Below are 20,699 nucleotides of genomic sequence, written 5' to 3'. Positions count from 1 at the left end.
TACCATAATGATTACACTACATGCGTCACCGTAGTATTGAGCTGTCAACAGGTTGTAAAACGCAAACAAAACGTGACTTACCAGAGCTGTATACAGTGTCACAATGATTCCAACAGCAATCAGAGATCCCCATAGATCAAGTCCAGTCACTTAAAGAAAACCAACACAGAATCTATATATATTCTCAAACGGGTCAATGAACGGTTAAATAAATCCACAAGCAGGGAGAAATAAATCGTATGTTATTAGCAAATGTTGTTCCAAAGAACTGATGTAGATTGTTTATTCAGTTCACTTAATATTTTCATTCATTAGTGAACAATACTGTGGTAAATTAACAAACAGAAGCCATCTTTTCTCCAAAAAATGATCTTATAAACTTTCTACGCGTAAGTTTACATTTTGCACTTTAAATATGAGAGAGTGAGTTAAGTTTTACGCCACACTCAGCAATATTCCAGCTCTATGGCGGCGGTCAGTAAATAATCAAGTCTGGACCAGACAATCCATGGATCAACAGCATGAACATTGATCTACACAATTGGGATACGATGGCATGTGTCAACCCAGTCAGCGAGCCTGACCACCTGATCCCGTCAGTCGCCTTTTACGACAAGCATGGGTTGCTGAAGATCAATTCTAACCCGGATCTTCACGGGTATACACTGTAAATAAAGTCACGAGGGCATTCTTAAGACATACCCGCATTAAGAGCCAGGGAAGGAGCGTAGAGGACGAACGACATATATGCACTCTGTAAATATAATCACCGTCAAATAGCAGTACCGAATCCAGAAGATGAAAACAAAAATATTCATACGTTGTATACTTTGATCTGTACATTTTTATATACTTTATATATTCCAACACTAACCAACTATTCTAAAACATAAGTAATTGCCGTTTTTTCTGGTAGTGCTATGATCAGATATATACCATATTAAGATAAAGAAACATTTGCAAAATCATATTGTCAATAGTCCCATAATGTCAGCTTTGATCCACATCGCTGACATGAAGGGACCATCGAGTGCAGAGACATCTCCGACATCGAGGATTATTTAGTGTATTATATCTCTAGTCTAGTCTGCTATATAAGGTGAACCCATTGGTCAATGTTCGAGCCGAGTTTTGTGTCAGGATAATTGTCAGAGAATTGGTCGTAATGACGTCACTTCCGACATGAAGGGGGGAATAGGTCCAGGGTTATATATCACAATGGAATGGAAATATGCATGGTGGTTAGGATTATCAGGGATACTTTCCAGATGCTAATACACATGCACACAGTAAACTGTCCACCAACATATTAACGATGCACCCTGTCCCCTAGTGAGTGTTGACGACACTGTGGACTTACTGTTTGCAGAATGTAGATCAGGGAGGCGAGAACACGGACAGGCTTGCTAAAGCGCAGCTCTAGATACTGAAAACACAGAATTCGTGATAATTCATCAACAATATTGTGTCTATTGCCAAAATGTAAAGAAAAGGGATATTTAAATTGTTGTACTTGTGTTTTGAGCATTTTCAGTTGGTTGTCATAGTTATGCAAACAGTAACGGAAGATGAAGTATCCATCCGTATAAAGAAGGCAAACAAAGTTCAATGGATAGTCAACTATTTTATTGCAATGAGTGCGACGTTTCGGTGAAGGAGCTAACACCGTTATCATTATCTTTCACTGTTAGTACCTACATCTTACAATGATTGCAATAAAGAAGTTGACTATATAACATTTCGTTTTCCTTCATCTTTACAACTTCTAAAATGTCACTCAAAGAAGTCATATAAGGAGGTACCATCTCTGAGGTGCCCAGTTGTGTCAGTCGACATCCATATCTGTACATGTAATGATGTTTGTACTGTACGTACATGTATAAAAGCTGTTCAACGTACCCTACTATACATGTGACCCAAGTACTATCTCCGCTATTATATGTATAAAAACCATTCAATGTACCTTCTGCCAATGAAGGGATATGAACACACCTTATTGTAACAGCACACCTTATTGTAACAGCACACCTTATTGTAACAACACACCCTATTGTAACAGCACACCTTATTGTAACAGCATACCTTATTGTAACAACACGCCTTATTGTAACAGCACACCTTATTGTAACAGCACACCTTATTGTAACAGCACACCTTATTGTAACAGCACACCTTATTGTAACAGCATACCTTATTGTAACAACACGCCTTATTGTAACAGCACACCTTATTGTAACAGCACACCTTATTGTAACAGCACACCTTATTGTAACAACACACCTTATTGTAACAGCACACCCTATTGTAACAGCACACATTATTGTAACAACACATCTTATTGTAACAGCACACCCTATTGTAACAGCACACCTTATTGTAACAGCATACCCTGTTGTAACAGTACACCTTATTGTAACAACACACCTTATTGTAACAGCACACCCTATTGTAACAGCACACCCTATTGTAACAGCACACCTTATTGTAACAGCACACCTTATTGTAACAACACACCTTATTGTAACAGCACACCCTATTGTAACAGTACACCTTATTGTAACAACACACCTTATTGTAACAGCACACCCTATTGTAACAGCACACCTTATTGTAACAACACACCTTATTGTAACAACACCTTATTGTAACAGCACACCCTATTGTAACAGCACACCCTATTGTAACAGCACACACACCTTATTGTAACAACACACCTTATTTGTAACAGCACACCTTATTGTATTGTAACAGCACACCTTATTGTAACAGCACACCTTATTGTAACAACACACCTAACACAGCACACCTTATTGTAACACTATTGTAACAGCACACCTTATTGTAACAGCACACCTTATTGTAACACACACCTTATTGTAACAGCACACCTTATTGTAACAACACACCTTATTGTAACAGCACACCTTATTGTAACAGCACACCTTATTGTAACACACCTTATTGTAACAACACACCTTATTGTAACAACACACCTTATTGTAACAACACACCTTATTGTAACAGCACACCCTATTGCACACCTTATTGTAACAACACACCTTATTGTAACAGCACACCCTATTGTAACAGCCTTACACCTTATTGTAACAGCACACCTTATTGTAACAGCACACCTTATTGTAACAGCACACCTTATTGTAACAGCACCTTATTGTAACAGCACACCTTATTGTAACAGCACACCTTATTGTAACAGCACACGCTATTGTAACAGCACACCTTATTGTAACAGCACACCTTATTGTAACAGCACACCTTTATTGTAACAACACACCTTACAACAGGTAACAGCACCCTGTAACAACACACCTTATTGTAACAACACAACGCCTTATTGTAACAGCACCCTATTGTAACACACCTTATTGTAACAACACACCTTATTGTAACAACCTTATTATTGTAACACCTTATTGTAACAGCACACCTTATTGTAACAGCACACCCTATTGTAACAACACACCTTATTGTAACACATCTTACTCACTCTGTCGAGGTGAATGATGCATTGATTGGTTTGTTCTATAGATATTTTTGGTTTTAGATATTAACTTGGTTTATACGACATAAAAGCACATATTACATACTCAATGAGTACATAAACATTCAACAGGAGAGAATAACCCGTTTGGATTTTGGTTCGAAATAGATTCATTTGGTGTGCCAAAAAATCAAAGCATTTTTAATTATGATTTTTCTGTGTAAATACCTACTACTATTAGAAATTACCAGCTCATAATGTCCTAGTGTCCACTTTTTGCAAATATATTGTGCAACTTTTGTAATACCAGTAATTGTGTATTCGTAAATTTTGTCAATATATTTTACTGTTAAATTTCTGTACGTTCAGGTAGATGCCTTTGATGTATTCGAATGAACAACACACCTTATTGTAACAGCACACCCTATTGTAACAGCACACCTTATTGTAACAGCACACCTTATTGTAACAGCACACCTTATTGTAACAACACACCTTATTGTAACAGCACACCCTATTGTAACAGCACACCTTATTGTAACAGCACGCCTTATTGTAACAGCACACCTTATTGTAACAACACACCTTATTGTAACAACACACCTTATTGTAACAGCACACCTTATTGTAACAGCACACCTTATTGTAACAGCACACCTTATTGTAACAACACACCTTATTGTAACAGCACACCCTATTGTAACAGCACACCTTATTGTAACAACACGCCTTATTGTAACAGCACACCCTATTGTAACAGCACACCTTATTGTAACAACACACCTTATTGTAACAGCACACCCTATTGTAACAGCACACCTTATTGTAACAGCACACCTTATTGTAACAGCACACCTTATTGTAACAACACACCTTATTGTAACAGCACACCCTATTGTAACAGCACACCTTATTGTAACAACACGCCTTATTGTAACAGCACACCCTATTGTAACAACACACCTTATTGTAACAACACGCCTTATTGTAACAGCACACCTTATTGTAACAACACGCCTTATTGTAACAGCACACCTTATTGTAACAGCACACCCTATTGTAACAACACACCTTATTGTAACAACACATCTTACTCACTCTGTCGAGGTGAATGATGCATTGATTGGTTTGTCTATAGATATTTTTGGTTTTAGATATTAACTTGGTTTATACGACATAAAAAGCACATATTACATACTCAATGAGTACATAAACATTCAACAGGAGAGAATAACCCGTTTGGATTTTGGTTCGAAATAGATTCATTTGGTGTGCCAAAAAATCAAAGCATTTTTAATTATGATTTTTCTGTGTAAATACCTACTACTATTAGAAATTACCAGCTCATAATGTCCTAGTGTCCACTTTTTGCAAATATATTGTGCAACTTTTGTAATACCAGTAATTGTGTATTCGTAAATTTTGTCAATATATTTTACTGTTAAATTTCTGTACGTTCAGGTAGATGCCTTTGATGTATTCGAATGAACGTTTTATTGGAAGTAAGGGAGACTATGTTTTCTTACTATTAATTACATGCGTATTTATAGAAGATCAATTCTAACAGTCAAAACAAACAAGTAACTCTGTGACCTTAAGTTTAATTACCTCCTCTACTCTGGGTCATAGAGCCAAATATACATCTTGTATAATGTAAACCGCAGAATACTGTGAAGATCAATTCAATGGCAAACATAACATTGCTGGGCTACATTACGGCGGTGGACTGCTAACGCATTCTCCCACGTCAAGTCAAGGCCTACTCTCACGAAATGAGAGATTTACATTGACGCTAGGTCTGCTTTCAGCCATCGACAGTGAAATGAAATGTCATATGCCTGTCATGTCATTGGGATAGAAACTGCTGAAAGAATTTGGGTTATTCGCTTTCTTGCTTGATCAGTTTCAGTCCCTACATTATTTTATATGTTTTATACGATTTTGATAATGGTCCCCAGCTTATCATAAAATGGCTAATCTAAATCTACAATTACCAGTCAGTTATTTTGTCATTATGTTCTTATTATGACATGAGTCAAGAAGGGTGACTGTGCAATTCGAGTTTTCTGTCTGGGCAAACAAATAAACTAAAAATATCTCAGCCAGCTTCATAATTTACTGTATGGGATCGAAGAAGGGACATTAACTGGTTGTCGCGTTGTCGCTCTCACAAAAACAAGTAAAAGCTGTCAAAATGACCAAAAGCGCAGCAATGTGATCATGACAATGGCACATAGTGACAATGCGACAAATGGCTAATGTGTCGAGTTGTCGCATATTGTAGAATATTTGTTATTCTACGAAAGGTCAACAGTGAGACAAAGGGGCAGTTGTCAAGGCCCAAATCCGTCGCGTTGTCGCGTAAAATGTGTAAAACAGCACTAAAGTGGGCGACAATGTGCATGTTAACGCTTTTTGGACAGTGCAACAATGTCCCTTCTGGGACTTCATACGAGTATTCTATTGTGTATTCAGATACTACCCAAGGCACGCTATTATCTATGCGCTGAGGAGTCTTTACAAATTTGCTCAGTGGGAACTTGAATATGTATTAGGTTTATGTAATGCGGCTATGTTAGTTGTGGATACAAAAAAATACAGGTAAGGTAACTATTGTGTTACAAGGGCTATTTCGATCTCATGTGTGTACAAATGAATCTGGGCCTACGAGTTTAATGCTCTAGAAAATACAACGAAGGGCTTCGGTTAAAGGAGAATCTCTTTTATAATACAATAATGGTTATGCAATAAAGTTGTATATGGGAAGATATATTTCTGTACTATACATTGCAACACATTTGATACATCTGTGAAGGTTAGGTACGTTTCAAAAGTCGTACCGTACATTTTGGTATAGGACAGTCCTTTACAAACATATACAGATTACACGGTACTGAGTGTTTCCACTCGGCTTCGCTATAGTGGCCATATCATCATTGGGACATTCTACAGTCTGAGATATAGTAATGTTCAATCAACACATGGGTAATTTTTTTATGAACGTTCATCAGTGTTATTGTGACAATGTTTTCGATAGAGATGTTTCTTTGAAAACATATTGCTTTTTATTGTTAGTAACTTTAACAGTGCTGGAAGGGTGTTACAGTAAATCATGTTGTGTCAGTCCTATTGACATTCACCAATAGCACTTCCGGAGAATAACTACCCTAGGTTGTTTCAGCCTAAATCAGTAAAATATCACTACTTGCCCAGGAAGTCCCATCTGATAGACCATCTGATAGACTGAGAACAGTAAGAAACCGTGTCACATTGACATGTCAAACAAACAGAAATAGCATGAAGGAATCTCGGTATGAAGTCATTGTATTATATAATTGAATATACATTTTGATCCAAATTCAATTCCTATGGTAGAACCATACATTTGTAAACGCCGCATGTGTTTCGTTTCAGTATTCTGCAATCTATTGTTATCATTATCCGCTAGGTCAGCCCGGCCCGACTTTACTTGGGTCAGTTAAGGTAGCTCCGTCAGTTATAGCGTTAACATTCATAACTCACCTGAAATACACTTGTCACATTGAGATTATAGAAGAATGGAATGAATACTACTGAGGATATGACCATTGCAAAAACAAATGCAAGGCATAACCACCAAAACATCGTCGAGAAGTTGTACATCTCAGCCGGCGTTCCGAGCAGCGTCAGTGCTGACAAAAACGTCACCAAGAGGGACATCGCCACTGGAAGGATATTCATATCTTTCCCTCCCAAAAGGTAATCCTTAGAGTTAACTTTGTTTCTGTCTTTGATGGCATAGAAGAGTCCGATCCCGGCCGATATGGCCAAAGTAAGACTGAAAAGGACATAGTCGGGGATAGTGAAGGTCTTCTTCTGTCCAGTGTAGATGCTGTAGTCCCCAGACATGATGGAAGGTCAGTGTTGTCCACGCTGGTTCCACAAATGAGTCCACACTCCCCTAGAACCAGTTTACGCCTCCCAGCTCTCTCTCACTCACACACTCAGTTCACTCGGCCTTTGTGAATCTTCCCCGGTCACGGCGAGTGCTTGTATATAAGACATATACTACTATTACTGTGTACATAGTCGAAGGCTGTCACTGCTCTCGTTCAGGTAGATGCCTTTGATGTATTCGAATGCACGTTTTATTGGAAGTAGGAGAGACTATTGTTTCTTACTATTAATTACATGAGTATTTATAGAATATCAAATCTAGCAGTCACTGTAGGTAAGAAATTGTCCCCAGGAAATAAACGAGTTGAATTCTTAAAGAGACACTGATCCAGAGCGATTAATGTTTCGCGCCAACAGTGTAAACAATCTCAGGTTGTCAGTCCCTGCTCCCTCGACCATGACGGACACTTGGACTGGGCAGCTGTCCACCTTGACAGAATTTCGTCAACCTAAACAATGGGACAATAAGAACGACGAATCTGCCCACCAGATGCCGCTGTTTTAAAATATCCCTGTAGTTCTTGTATGATTGTAATACTGTATCCCAGCAGTGTAGGCTTTTCCAAATTTTCTGATGCGTGGATGGTATGATGAATGACATCGTTATCGAATAAGAGTTAGCATCTGCACCGAAACGTCGCTTACATTAATCACAAAAAAACAATTCATATGTATGTATACATGCGTCGACCCCTAAGTTTCTTAGGCAACTAAAATTGCATGTAGTACAGCGATTACTACTCCCTTGCTGTAATCCATGTTTGGTAGAATAAAACTACACCTGTATGTTTGTCATCATTCACTTGATGGTCAGTTGATGAATGTACAACAGGTACAATTAGCGATAGCATCACTCAGATTACCCGATAAAGGTGCCAATTTATCATTTCTCGTGTATGTCTGGAGTAAATACTAGTACTCAACATTATTAATTTAGGTCTGATGTGGCAAATGTATTACATGTAATTTAATATGCGCTTGGAAGTGGAATTATCAGCTGACATCGATCAAAGGATTAACCAATAACATGCTGATTGATTAATTACTTTCCTCTTGCACAGTGTATTTGTCGGAAGGTAGTGTTTAAGTATGTAGGTTTTCGAACGTACACCGAATGCACCCACAGAGTTGGTACCAGTGTGCCTTTAGTTTATTCTGCCTGCTGCCCATTTTGAGTATAATTGTAACTGTAGGCAACTGCTTCATTTAGTAATATGACAAGTTAAGGCCAATATACGTGAGGCTGTTCAACTTGCAGAAAGAGGTAACAAAACAGAGAGTCGGCGCTGAACCACCCCCTGTCACAGATTTTGAAGTTGCTGCAATCCGTGCTTCCGAGCAAGTGTTTCCTCATGCAAACATTAGAGGATGTTCTTTTTTGCCCATTATTCCCAGGCTGTGTTACGTTAAGTTGCAGAGAAAGGACTTGCTGTGGAATACAAGACCGACCCAGTTATTCAGGCCCACGTCGTTCGAAGAGCTGTTGCTCTGCTTCCCCTTCCCTCTGACCAAGAGAGAGATGCCTGGATGGACATCATCGACGAGTTGCCATAGGTCAGAAAGTAACTGACTTCAACGACTACGTCACCAGCACCTGGATTGATTACGATGCCCGTTTCCCGATAAGGATGTGGAACCAACATGACACAGTAGTTCCAAGGACCAACAACCACTTAGAGAGATTCCACAGCAGACAGAAATACAGAATCCAGAAAGCTCATTCAAACATATATGGGTTTGTGTCATAGATCAAGGAGATCGAAAAGGTTGGTCGGGTGAAGCTCATCCAGTCCGACCATGGATGTGCAGTCCGTCGCCGTCCTCGAATCTACCGTGAACTGGATAGTTCTCTCCACAGACTGAAGCAGCACCTCGCCACAGGAAGAAAATCTCCTCTGCAGTTCCTGGATGCATCTGGACACCTGCTCAAGCTGGCATAGGACTCTCTGTGAAACCTCTAAAACTGTCAAAAGCTTAAAGCTTATTTCACTGTGAAATGTGTTAAATTCTCGACAATTTCTTAACTTAAAATCAGTTTGCTTAAGAATGTGCAAAACATTGATATTTATGTAATTTAAATTGTTAGTGTTCAGTTTGAGTTGCAGATCAATTAGAGCATAGTCACTCAAGCATACTGGGCTAGTTCATTACTGTTGATGGATGAACCAGGCTAAACTTCAAAACCGCTCAACCATAAAGATGTTTTGATAAGACTGTAGGCAGAATGAATTGCAGCACATTGGGAACATCCCCACCCACTTTTTGTCGTAAAGTGTCTGTGTAAAAACAAAACCTTTCCTTCAAAGGATTAACCGCCAATAAATACGTTGATTGATTGCTCATTGTTGTCTAACTAAATTACTGTTTTTAAAGAAAGGTGGATATCATGAAAATGTTTGTCAGGTGTCTTGAGTGTCTTGAGTGACCATTGCAGAGCTATGCACCAATGTGAAACACCTGAAACAGTCACATGACCAGTTGAGAGACTATCACTAGTTGTAACGTTATATTCATTTTTGCATATTATACTGTTAATGTTAAATGACACATGACATGGAACAACGTTCTCTGTTAGCTGCAAATGAATGGCATATAGTTATTTTATGTTGATATTGATGCATATACTCCTCGAACAAGGTAATAACTTGACATTATCGCTATGACTTTATCAGTTTAATTTTAATATTTGTATTTTGTTTTTATTCATTTGTTGTAGCATTAAGCAGAATCATTCTACTTCTTTATTTTTAGCCGTGAAGTTCGAGGAGACAGACAACATACACTAGGTCGCACTTAGGGCGTGTATGTGATAGATGATTCACGTTGGCAATCTGTAAAATGTCTAGCTATTACAGTCATGTTATAAATACACTAAAAACAGACCGTGTACTTTTTATGAAGTTCCATAATGCATAAACATATAATTATAAGTTCATTAGGATTATAAGACTGACTGACTGACTGAGTTTGGTTTTACGCCGCTTTTAGCATTATTCCAGCAACATCACGGCGGGGGACACCAGAAATGGGCTTCAGATTATAAGACAAAAATATAAAGACGTACACTTACTTCGGGTTTTTCAGTCCAAACATTTTGTGTCACTGGCAGATGAAGTGAAACTTCAAAATTGTTTTCATATTGATGGAAGATGGAAATATTAATGAGTAAAAAAGATTTCATCTTTATGATCAGTATGAGGATATTCATATCATACTTATACTACTAACTGCGCATGCAGGTGGCGCAGCAGAGGTCGCAACCCAGTCAAGAATTCTGGGATATCACCCGGGTAGTCGCGGGGAAAAGCAGTAACAAAAGCAACAACCAGTCCCGGGGAAATCCACTGGATCAGTGCCCCTTTAAGATGACCAGCCATGTCGTTTTTTGTAAACAGGTAGTGGAAAGGGACCCAGGACAGAACCTTGGTGTACCCTAGCTTAGATGCCTTTTGTAGACACTTACAGTTTACAAATACAGTTTGTTTCCGCCAAGAAATAATATATTTTAACTGGGATAATAGTTCACCATTCATACCATATTTTGGCAGATTTGCTTAGTAAGTCAAAACTGTAGAGACACCACAATATGCCATTCTATACATGATGGAGTGATATTCTTAAATTTCAAAAGGATGTGATTAAGGCTTATTCATTAAGTTGTAAAATATATAGCTATGGTTCACGCAGGTTTGCTATTTCGATCCCATCTGTATACAAACGAATCTGGGCCTACAAGATTATAGCTCAAGAACATAAAACAGTTGGAGTTTAGTTATACGGAGACGCTCTTTAGAAACGCAATGAAAACATTGCAATAAGGTGACATGTGGGTAGATACAATTCTGTGCTATAGATTGTAACCCATTTGATGCATATGTGGATGTTAGGTATAAAAGTCCTGCCGTACACTTCGGTATGGGACAATCCTTTACAAACATATACAGATTAAACTGTAATGAGTGTTTCGACACGGTGTCATTTTAGTGGTCATGTTGTCATTGTGACATTCTACAGTATAAGATATAATAATGTTCAATCAACACATGGGTTATGTTCTTTATTAAGCCAACTTTCGAACTATATCTGCTTCTCCCAAAACAAATTTCAAACCCAATAATGCGGCGTAGAACCTCTAATCATTATTTACCAGTAGAGACCGGTCGCTTGAAACAAATACCTGGACAGTTAAGAAAATGCCATCTATGTAACTCCCCAGCGATAGCTGACGAGTTTCATTATCTGTTTAAATGTACGTACCTCGATAATGTCAGGTATATCTATATTAAAGACTATTACTATAAATGGCCAAATCTTATAAAATTTAAAATGTGACTTTAAGTCTTAACTCACTCACTCACTATAAAATTTAAAAACCTTTTGTCCACCTGTAAGTACTCTATCATAAAGTCTCTATCAAAATTTATACGGATTGTGAATGAAACCGTAAAAGCGTAATATATTTATTTACCCAACTGATCACATGTTACATATTATATATTCATACTGTACAATGTTCCTGTACCACCGAGGGTGGTTTGCGGGAATATTGAATTGAATTGTTAGTAACTTTAACAGTACTGGAAGGGTGTTAACCTATGTTAAATCATGTCGTGTCAGTCCTACTGACATTCACCAATAGCACTTACAGAGAATAACCTCCCTAAGTTGTTTCAACATGAATCAATAAAAGTTAATTAGAAAATTAATTTAGGAAAGCAGGGAATCCAACTCACTGTCACTACCTGCCCAGGAAGTCCCACTGTGTCACACTGACATCAAACAAAAGAAAGAGAATAAAGGAATCTCGGTATGTAGTCGTAATTATAATTGTATTTATTATTGAATATATACTTTGATCCAATTTAATTCCAAAACCACACGCTTATGAATGCTGAATGTGTTAGAATAACCACCCTAAGTTGTTTCAGCATGAATCAAAAAAGGTTAATTAGAGAATTAATTTAGGAAAAAAGGAATCCCAATCACTCTCACTACCTGCCAGGAGTGAGTGAGTTTAGTTTTACGCCGCACTCAGCAATATTCCAGCTATATGACGGCGGTCTGTAAATAATCGAGTCTGGACCAGACAATCCAGTGATCAACAGCATGAGCATCGATCTGCGCAAATGGGAACCGATGCCATATGTCAACCAAGTCAGCGAGACTTACCACCCGATCCCGTAAGTCGCCTCTTACGACAAGCATAGTCGCCTTTTGTGGCAAGCATGGGTTGCTGAAGACCTATTCTACCCCGGATTTTCACGGGTCACCTGCCCAGGAAATCCCATCTGATAGGCTGAGAACAGTAAGATACCGTGTCACATTGACATGTCAAACAAAAAGAAAGAGCATAAAGAAAGAGCATAAAGAAATCTCGGTATGTAGTCATAGTTGTATTATATAATTGAATATATATTTTGATCCAAATTCATTCCTTTGGCGAAAACATACATTTATGAATGCTGAATGTTTCGCTTCAATATTCTGCGATCCGTTTTTGTTATTATCCGCTTGGTTAGCCCGGCCCTACTTTTCTTGGTTAGGGCTTAAGGCAGCACCGTCAGGGTTAACATTCATGACGCGTATGTTTGAAGAAAACAGCGGTTTCACATTCAGTTAACATAAACAGGATAAAGCATATGCTTAGGTTACATCTTACGTTTAATGAAATACTGGATTGAAAACTCACCTGAAATACACTTGTCACGTTGAGATCATAGAAGAATGGAATGAATACTACTGAGGATATGACCATTGCAAAAACAAATGCAAGGCATAACCACCAAAACATCGTCGTGTAGTTGTACATCTCAGACGGCGTCCCCAGCAACGTCAGTGCAGAGAGAAACGTCACCAGCATCGACATCGCCACAGGAAAAACGTACATATCTTTCCCTCCCAAAAGGTAATCCCGAGAATTCAATTTGTTTCTGTCTTTGATGGCATAGAAGAGTCCGATCCCGGCCGATATGGCCAAAGTAAGACTGAAAAGGACATAGTCAGGGATAGTGAAGGTCTTCTTCTGCCCAGTGTAGATGCTGTAATCACCAGACATGATGGAAGGTCAGTGTTGTCCACGCTGGTTCCACAAATGAGTCCACACTCCCCTAGAACCAGTTTACGCCCCCCAGCTCTCTCTCTCTCTCTCACCCACTCAGTTCACTCGGCCTTTGTGAATCTTCCCCGGTCACGGCGTGTGCTTATGTATAAGAAATATACTATTATGACAGTGGACATGGTCGAAGGCTGTCACTGCTCTCGTTCAGGTAGATGCCTTTGATGTATTCGAATGCACGTTTTATTGGAAGTAGGAGAGACTATGGTTTCTTACTATTAATTACATGAGTATTCATAGAACATCAATACGGAGCAATGTACAACTATTTGGGCAATTTCAATAACTGATTTTTGTTAAGAACTGTCAACAGATGTTACCCAACGGCTTCAATTCGAAACGTGTAAAATAGTCCTGTACCGAATGAGATTTATTGATATGGAGTTCACGTTCCTTTGAATTCGTTCAACTGAGAAACTCTCTTAATTCCACAATGGCCGCAGCTAAGAGTGAACACACTTTCAAAACCTGGGCACAAGGTGAGCATGCTTCAGTTACCTCATCACCAAAACCTCGACAGAAAGTGAACACGCTTCAGTTATCTCATCACCAGTACCTGGGTATAATGTAAACACGCTTCAAATACCTTACCACCAATACCTGGGTATAAAGTAAACACGCTTCAGATTCTTTACCACCAAAACCTGGACATAAAGTAAACACGCTTCAGATACCTTACCACCAGTAACTGGTCATAAGTAAACACGCTTCAGATACTACATAACCAATACCTGGACATAAAGTGAACACATTTCAGGTACCTTACCACCAAAACCTGGACATAAAGTAAACACGCTTCAGATACCTTACCACCAAAACCTCGACATAAAGTAAACACGCTTCAGATGCCTTACCACCAAAACCTGGGCATAAAGTGAACACATTTCAGATACCTTACCACCAAAACCTGGGCATAAAGTGAACACACTTCAGATACCTTACCACCAAAACCTGGGCATAAAGTGAACACATTTCAGATACCTTACCACCAAAACCTGGGCATAAAGTGAACACATTTCAGATACCTTACCACCAAAACCTGGGCATAAAGTGAACACACTTCAGATACCTTACCACCAAAACCTGGGCATAAAGTGAACACATTTCAGATACCTTACCACCAAAACCTGGGCATAAAGTGAACACATTTCAGATACCTTACCACCAAAACCTGGGCATAAAGTGAACATACTTCAGATACCTTACCACCAAAACCTGGGCATAAAGTGAACACATTTCAGATACCTTACCACCAAAACCGGGGCATAAAGTGAACACATTTCAGATACCTTACCACCAAAACCTGGGCATAAAGTGAACACATTTCAGGTACCTTACTACCAAAACATGAGCATAAAGTTAGCACGCATCAGATACCTTACCACTTATACCTTATTCTGCTCATGAAGTGAAGACGCCCAGATACCACAATACAAATTCTGGGCATAAAGTGATCACGCTTCAGCTACATCACCAAAACATTGGCATGAAGTGAAGACGCCCAGGTACGACATCACCAAATTTTGGGCATTACGTGAATACACTTCAGATACCTTACCACCAATACCTGGACATGAAGTGAACACGCTTCAGATTCCACATCACCAAATTCTGGGCATGAAGTGAAGACGCCCAGGTACCACATCACCAAATTTTGGGCATTACGTGAATACATTTCAGATACCTTATCACAAATACCTGGACATGAAGTGAACACGCTTCAGATTCCACATCACCAAATTCTGGGCATGAAGTGAAGACGCCCAGGTACCACACCACCAAATTCTGGGCATAAAGTGAATACACTTCAGATAACTTATCACCAATACCTGGACATGAAGTGAAGAGGTTCACTCCCAAAAGACAGACCGCCCAAAAGACAGACTCAGAGAGTACACTAATTAGCTGAGCCATGCTGTCCACCCCTACTTAATTATTTACCTGACCCAGAGTCATTACAGAGTATAGTAACATATTATTCTCAAACATCACATATAGTGACAAAGAGAACATACAGCATATTGATACATATTGAAACATTGAACAAAGTCCAGTTTTGATAAATTTGGCACTTTGAGTTAAATGGTGAATAATCACATTTCATTAGATAAACACATTTTTCAATAGTAGGATGTTTACATAAATATTGGGGAAGAAATTGATTTCTGAGGGCATTTAGTGCTGGAGAGTATAATAACAAGTGAAGTTCATCACAGACATCTACATTCACACTGTTTCCATACTTTACAATACTGGTCAAACATATTCAAAGATTTTGCAATCCATCACTTGTTTCAGCTAATATGACAGTATCGTCAGCGTAAAGTAATATCAACAATCTCATAAAGATACCAATCTGGTCCTCAATAAGCTTATTTACATGTTCGAGTCCAGTTACATCATGTTCATAAGGAAAACACTCAAGATCATACAAGTATAAATGACTGGAGAATAGGACGTTTTTATAACAGTTTTTAAATTAGTTTTTGCAAATAACTGGAGAAAATGAAAGTGAAGTAGTGTTTGTAAAATACAGAAAAACAAAGTAAATGGAGATTACAGGTAGTACATGCCTTTCCCAGCTTATTCAACCCCACATCATAAGGGATGGCCTACCTCAGCGGTCACTTTCCAGAACACATGAGTCTCTGAAACGTTCATTTCGTCGACGCCATACTCTCACTCTCCCATCTGCAACGTGGACAAAAAAAACCGACACTCGTCTGAGAAAACAACGTTCTGCCACTGTGCATATCTCCAATGCTGGTATTGGCGAGCCCATGCTAAGCGAGAGACGACGGTGCCATGGCCTCAAAAGCGGTCTAACATAGGGTCTCCTACAGTGTAGCCGGTGTGCTCTCAAACGTCGACGCACAGTGTTTCCTGAAATTGGCCTGTTGTGAATCCCAATTGTCTGACGGGCTGTAACAGTAGCTGGAAGAAAACAGTTGCGAAGATGTGACGTTACGATGTAACGGTCTTGCCTGTGTGACGTCACTCGTGGCCTGCCATCTCTAGGTCGATCCCTCACCGAACTCGTTTGATTTTGGCGTTCAATCAGTCGGTAAAGTGTCGTACTCCCGTATGTTGTGCAACGTTGACAACACTGGAGCCAGCATCAATCATCCCAAGAACACGTAGACATGCTTCACTGCTCAAACGTGGCATATTGTATTCTGAACCATTCAGAAAAAGAACACAACAGAAACTGCCTTCGCATCTTTTAAAGGGTTCTTTCTCGCGTTTTTCTTGAAGAAAGTGTCGTATCATTAAATTCACGTCCACAACGCGTCAGGGCATGCGTTTATGTGATTCGTTTCTGTTATTTTTTCCCATAAAAATGTTCAATAATTAGATTCAATTGTTACGGCTAATCTGACGTTAAAAGTCTTGTTTCAGAAGTTTAATTTCGAAAATTGGTTTCAAAGAACATTTAACCTGCACAGTCGTTATGATTGTAAAGTAGATAAGACAATTATAAAAATTTCAAAAACAAACATGAATGTCGCGTTTCTTTTGGAACTGTATTTGGAAGTGTATGTTAATATAAAAATCATAATTCATTACATGAATTGATAAAACTATAGTTAAAACCTAATATTGTCTTTTTTATCTGGGCTCATACCATTATTATCAAGGGTACAGCTAATTAAGCCTTATGCAACCAACCATAAAATGTGTTGTTTTAAGCGGCCTGTCTTTTGGGAGGCCTGTCTTATGGGAAGATACCAGTGAAGACGCTCAGGTACCACACCACCAAATTCTAGCATAAAGTAAATTCTCTTCATATACCATACCAGCAAAAGCTAAGCACAAAGTGAACACACGTCAGGTATCGTACCCGAAAACCATTCTCACACTGAGAACACATACGAAGTACTCTAATAATAATAATGATAATAATGTGCCCATTTATATAGCGCCAAACTCCACACCAGGTATGCTCATAGCGCTAACAATCAATAAGGCATTATTGAAGTCCATAGAACTTTTTGTAGAGAAAGGTTTTGAGGTGATGCTAAAAGTTTCCAAGGGTTGGAGACAGCTTAGGTTCATCAGGGAGAGAATTCCAATTAACCAATGCCATGTTCTGGTAAGACTTGTAGCCAAATGATATGAGATTCCACTTTGGTACACAGAGCAGATTAGACGAGGATGAACGCAGAGTTCTTGTTGGCATGTAAGGAGAGAGGAGTTTTTGAAGATACACAGGTGCAATACTATATCAAAATCTGAGGTAAGGCAGGTGTCAACACGATCGAGACACATGCTGTAACGTTCAAACATTCTTGATGTTAACAAACCCCAGAATGACGCACTATTAACTGGCGGAAAAATACATCTGGTTTAAATCATTACATCATATTATTAATAACAAGATGACAAACTATATACACATAAAACCGGCAAAACAGGTATGAGTGACAAAGCGCACCTTTAATAATACCCTACACACCAAAACATACATCAGACAAACATATGTTGGAAACTACCCTTGGAAACAACCTTTCATTGTCATTATCAAACCAACAGAAATACTCATCCGTTCACTCATCCACAGAAACTCATACAATCTACATACACAACAAAATGGTTATACGGAAGAATGAACACAAGTAGTCAAATCCCCTCAGCTTTTTGGCTCTGGGCTTCACATATCGGACGTTTAACACGCCGTGCAGAGTTGTGTCCCTTAGATTACCAGACACGTTTGATGGTGGCTTTGAATCGCAGATTCGCCTTGAGTGTGTCTTTGAAGAACGTCAGAACTGAAGTTGTTGAGTTCTAAGGGGCTGCATACGTTGTGCAGACATACACCCTTACAGAAAAAAGAAAATAGAAGAAACGACAACTGTATTATATTATATATTCAGTCATTGTTTTAGTAGTAAACATAAACAAGTGATTTCTGCAGGTGTATAAGCAATAAATATATAAACGACGAGTTCAAATATTTACGGTTAGTAGCAATAGCTAATTACATAGCTAATAGACATTTACTGTTGTCGCTAACTGTAACGTCATACGCATGATGAAGACATAGATACTACCATTATACCGTTATACCGTTATGCGTCGCCTATGACTACACTTAGTTTTCATTGTACACCTGACGAGCCGTTGAACGGTGAAAGGTCTTGGTGTAGAGAAATAAGTTTTGACAAAAAGAAATATCTGGATTTCTGATATATTATTGTATACCTGACGTGTGTTCACTTTGTGCCCAGCTTTTGCTGGTATGTTATCTGAAGAGTGTTTACTTTATACTCAGGTATCTGAAGTGTATGTATGTATGTATATGTATGCATGTATGCATGTGTGCATGTGTGTGTGTGTGTGCACGTGTGTGCACGTGTGTGTGTGTGTGTGTGCACGTGTGTGTGTGTGTGTGTGTGTGTGTGTGTGTGTGTGTGTGTGTGTGTGTGTGGAAAATTGTCGATACACAAAGACCCATCGGCAATGTTCCATCTATTCGGTGCGAAGAAACAGTTACTATAAATTCTAACATGTGCACGTAAAGAACAAACATTAAAGTATGATGCCAAACACTGTTATGTAACAGTTGTGTCACATATGTTTTCCACACAAAATTCCTTTGTTTAAAATGGATGACATATACCTGATGTCTTTTTTATAATTTACGAAACCACAATATACCTCAGTTGAGTTAAGTTAGTTAAAATGTATCGTCACATCGGCAATACCTCAGTTGAAGTAACTGTTATCTTCAAGTATTATTGCCCATACCGTACGCATGCAGAAGGCGAATGTATATGTGGTCGTGACAATGACAAATAAGGACAAATCTTAGCGTATTGTCATTTCATAAAATATACGAAAAAATCTGTTATATGACATTTATTTTAAACGAGAGTTTAAGTTTGTTGACAGTGTGAACGCACACGAAGTGAAGCAAATATGTACGTCTGACAAAGAGAAATCTCACAACACTCATAATTAAACATCTACAAAAGTAAATAAATCATAATAGCTATAAATATATTTAATGTCAAATGGATTAGGCAGAAGTTAAAACGCCCTTTCCCCAAACCTTTGTACAGATATTGGACACATGTGCAATGACTGAACTGTGAAGAAAAACGCGTGATGCTTCTATTGAAATACTAACGTTAGTAATTAATAAAATTACATAATGTAACTAATGTAAATAACAAAGTGTATATGAAGAAAGGCTGGATCCAGTACATACCTCCCACTGATAAAATATTGTTATAGGGTGCAGTTCTGATGACCTCATAATTAGGGACAAGAATGTCTTAAACGACTGTGAATTATATTAACTCCTCAATCTCCAGATTAGTAGTAACGCGGTGGAAAGTTCTTTTCGGATTTAATATTACATTTAGAACATGACCGTGAAGAAATATTATATTCTTCAAAAAGGTTTTCGCCTAAATAAAGTGTGTCTGAAAAATACGCCATTTCAATAGGCTTGACCTAGGTTGTTAAACATTTTGTGTAGTACACAGTGTTTTAGTCTTTATCTGTTTGAGAGTGTCTCACATCCTATTTCAACATACATATATATATATGAATTATTTAGGAAAACAAATAACCATTTTATTATTTAGCTGCTTCCAGAACCTTTTCAAGTTCACCAGGGTTATCAAGGTAAACTAAACTCTAGCAGTCAATACAGGTATGAAAGTGTTACCAGCAAATAAATTAAACGAGCTGAATTCTTATGATGACCAGCCATGTCGTTTTTGTAAATAAGTAATGGAAAGGGACCCATGACAGAACCAGCTTAGATGAATTTTATAGACAATTGTAAACCAAAAGTCACTGTGACGTAAAGTCGGAATGACGTTACAAATGAGCAGTTAATGATGCTACCATGGGAACCATGGCTGATGGCACTTCACTACTGTACCCGTACTCGATGTCAATGAGTGCAGACAGAAAAACGCGTGTTGACCCTTTGGTTTACTTTTGTGTTTACAATAAGCATCATGTGCTGACCAATTTTCGAGTGTTATTAAGTAACGGTTCCAAATGAATTCCCGTGCTTCAAATAATCAATAACACCCGGAAATTGGCCAACACATGATGTTTATCTCAAAATTACAATTTACAAATACCTTTATTTCCGCCAAGAAATGATTAATTATACAACAATCTTAT

At 38.4% G+C, this 20,699-nt stretch overlaps 1 protein-coding gene across 2 annotated transcripts in view; it reads right to left on the bottom strand.

Moving 5' to 3' along the window:
• The window catches only part of LOC124263788 (sodium-coupled monocarboxylate transporter 1-like), a 30,969-nt gene extending 17,704 nt beyond the window's left edge, over positions 1-13,265 (bottom strand). Inside the window, exons 1-4 of one of the 2 annotated variants that reach the window (XM_046698495.1) lie at positions 13,128-13,265; positions 1,361-1,426; positions 703-754; positions 82-149 (exon numbers count right to left, since the gene is read on the bottom strand). In XM_046698495.1, coding sequence (XP_046554451.1) covers positions 82-149; positions 703-754; positions 1,361-1,426; positions 13,128-13,247 — 306 coding nt within the window. In that variant the 5' untranslated portion in view covers positions 13,248-13,265. Of the gene's footprint in view, positions 1-81; positions 150-702; positions 755-1,360; positions 1,427-7,024; positions 7,762-13,127 lie in introns of those variants that run through there. The other variant, XM_046698494.1, reaches the window with a different exon arrangement.
• Positions 13,266-20,699: the final 7,434 nt, after the last annotated feature.

The sequence above is a fragment of the Haliotis rubra genome, unplaced genomic scaffold, assembly GCF_003918875.1.
Source record: "Haliotis rubra isolate DU_JTF1 unplaced genomic scaffold, ASM391887v1 Scf9, whole genome shotgun sequence".
Taxonomy (NCBI): domain Eukaryota; kingdom Metazoa; phylum Mollusca; class Gastropoda; order Lepetellida; family Haliotidae; genus Haliotis; species Haliotis rubra.
The sequence above is the reverse complement of the archived record's forward strand: the minus strand, read 5'-3'. Positions and strand labels throughout refer to the sequence as shown.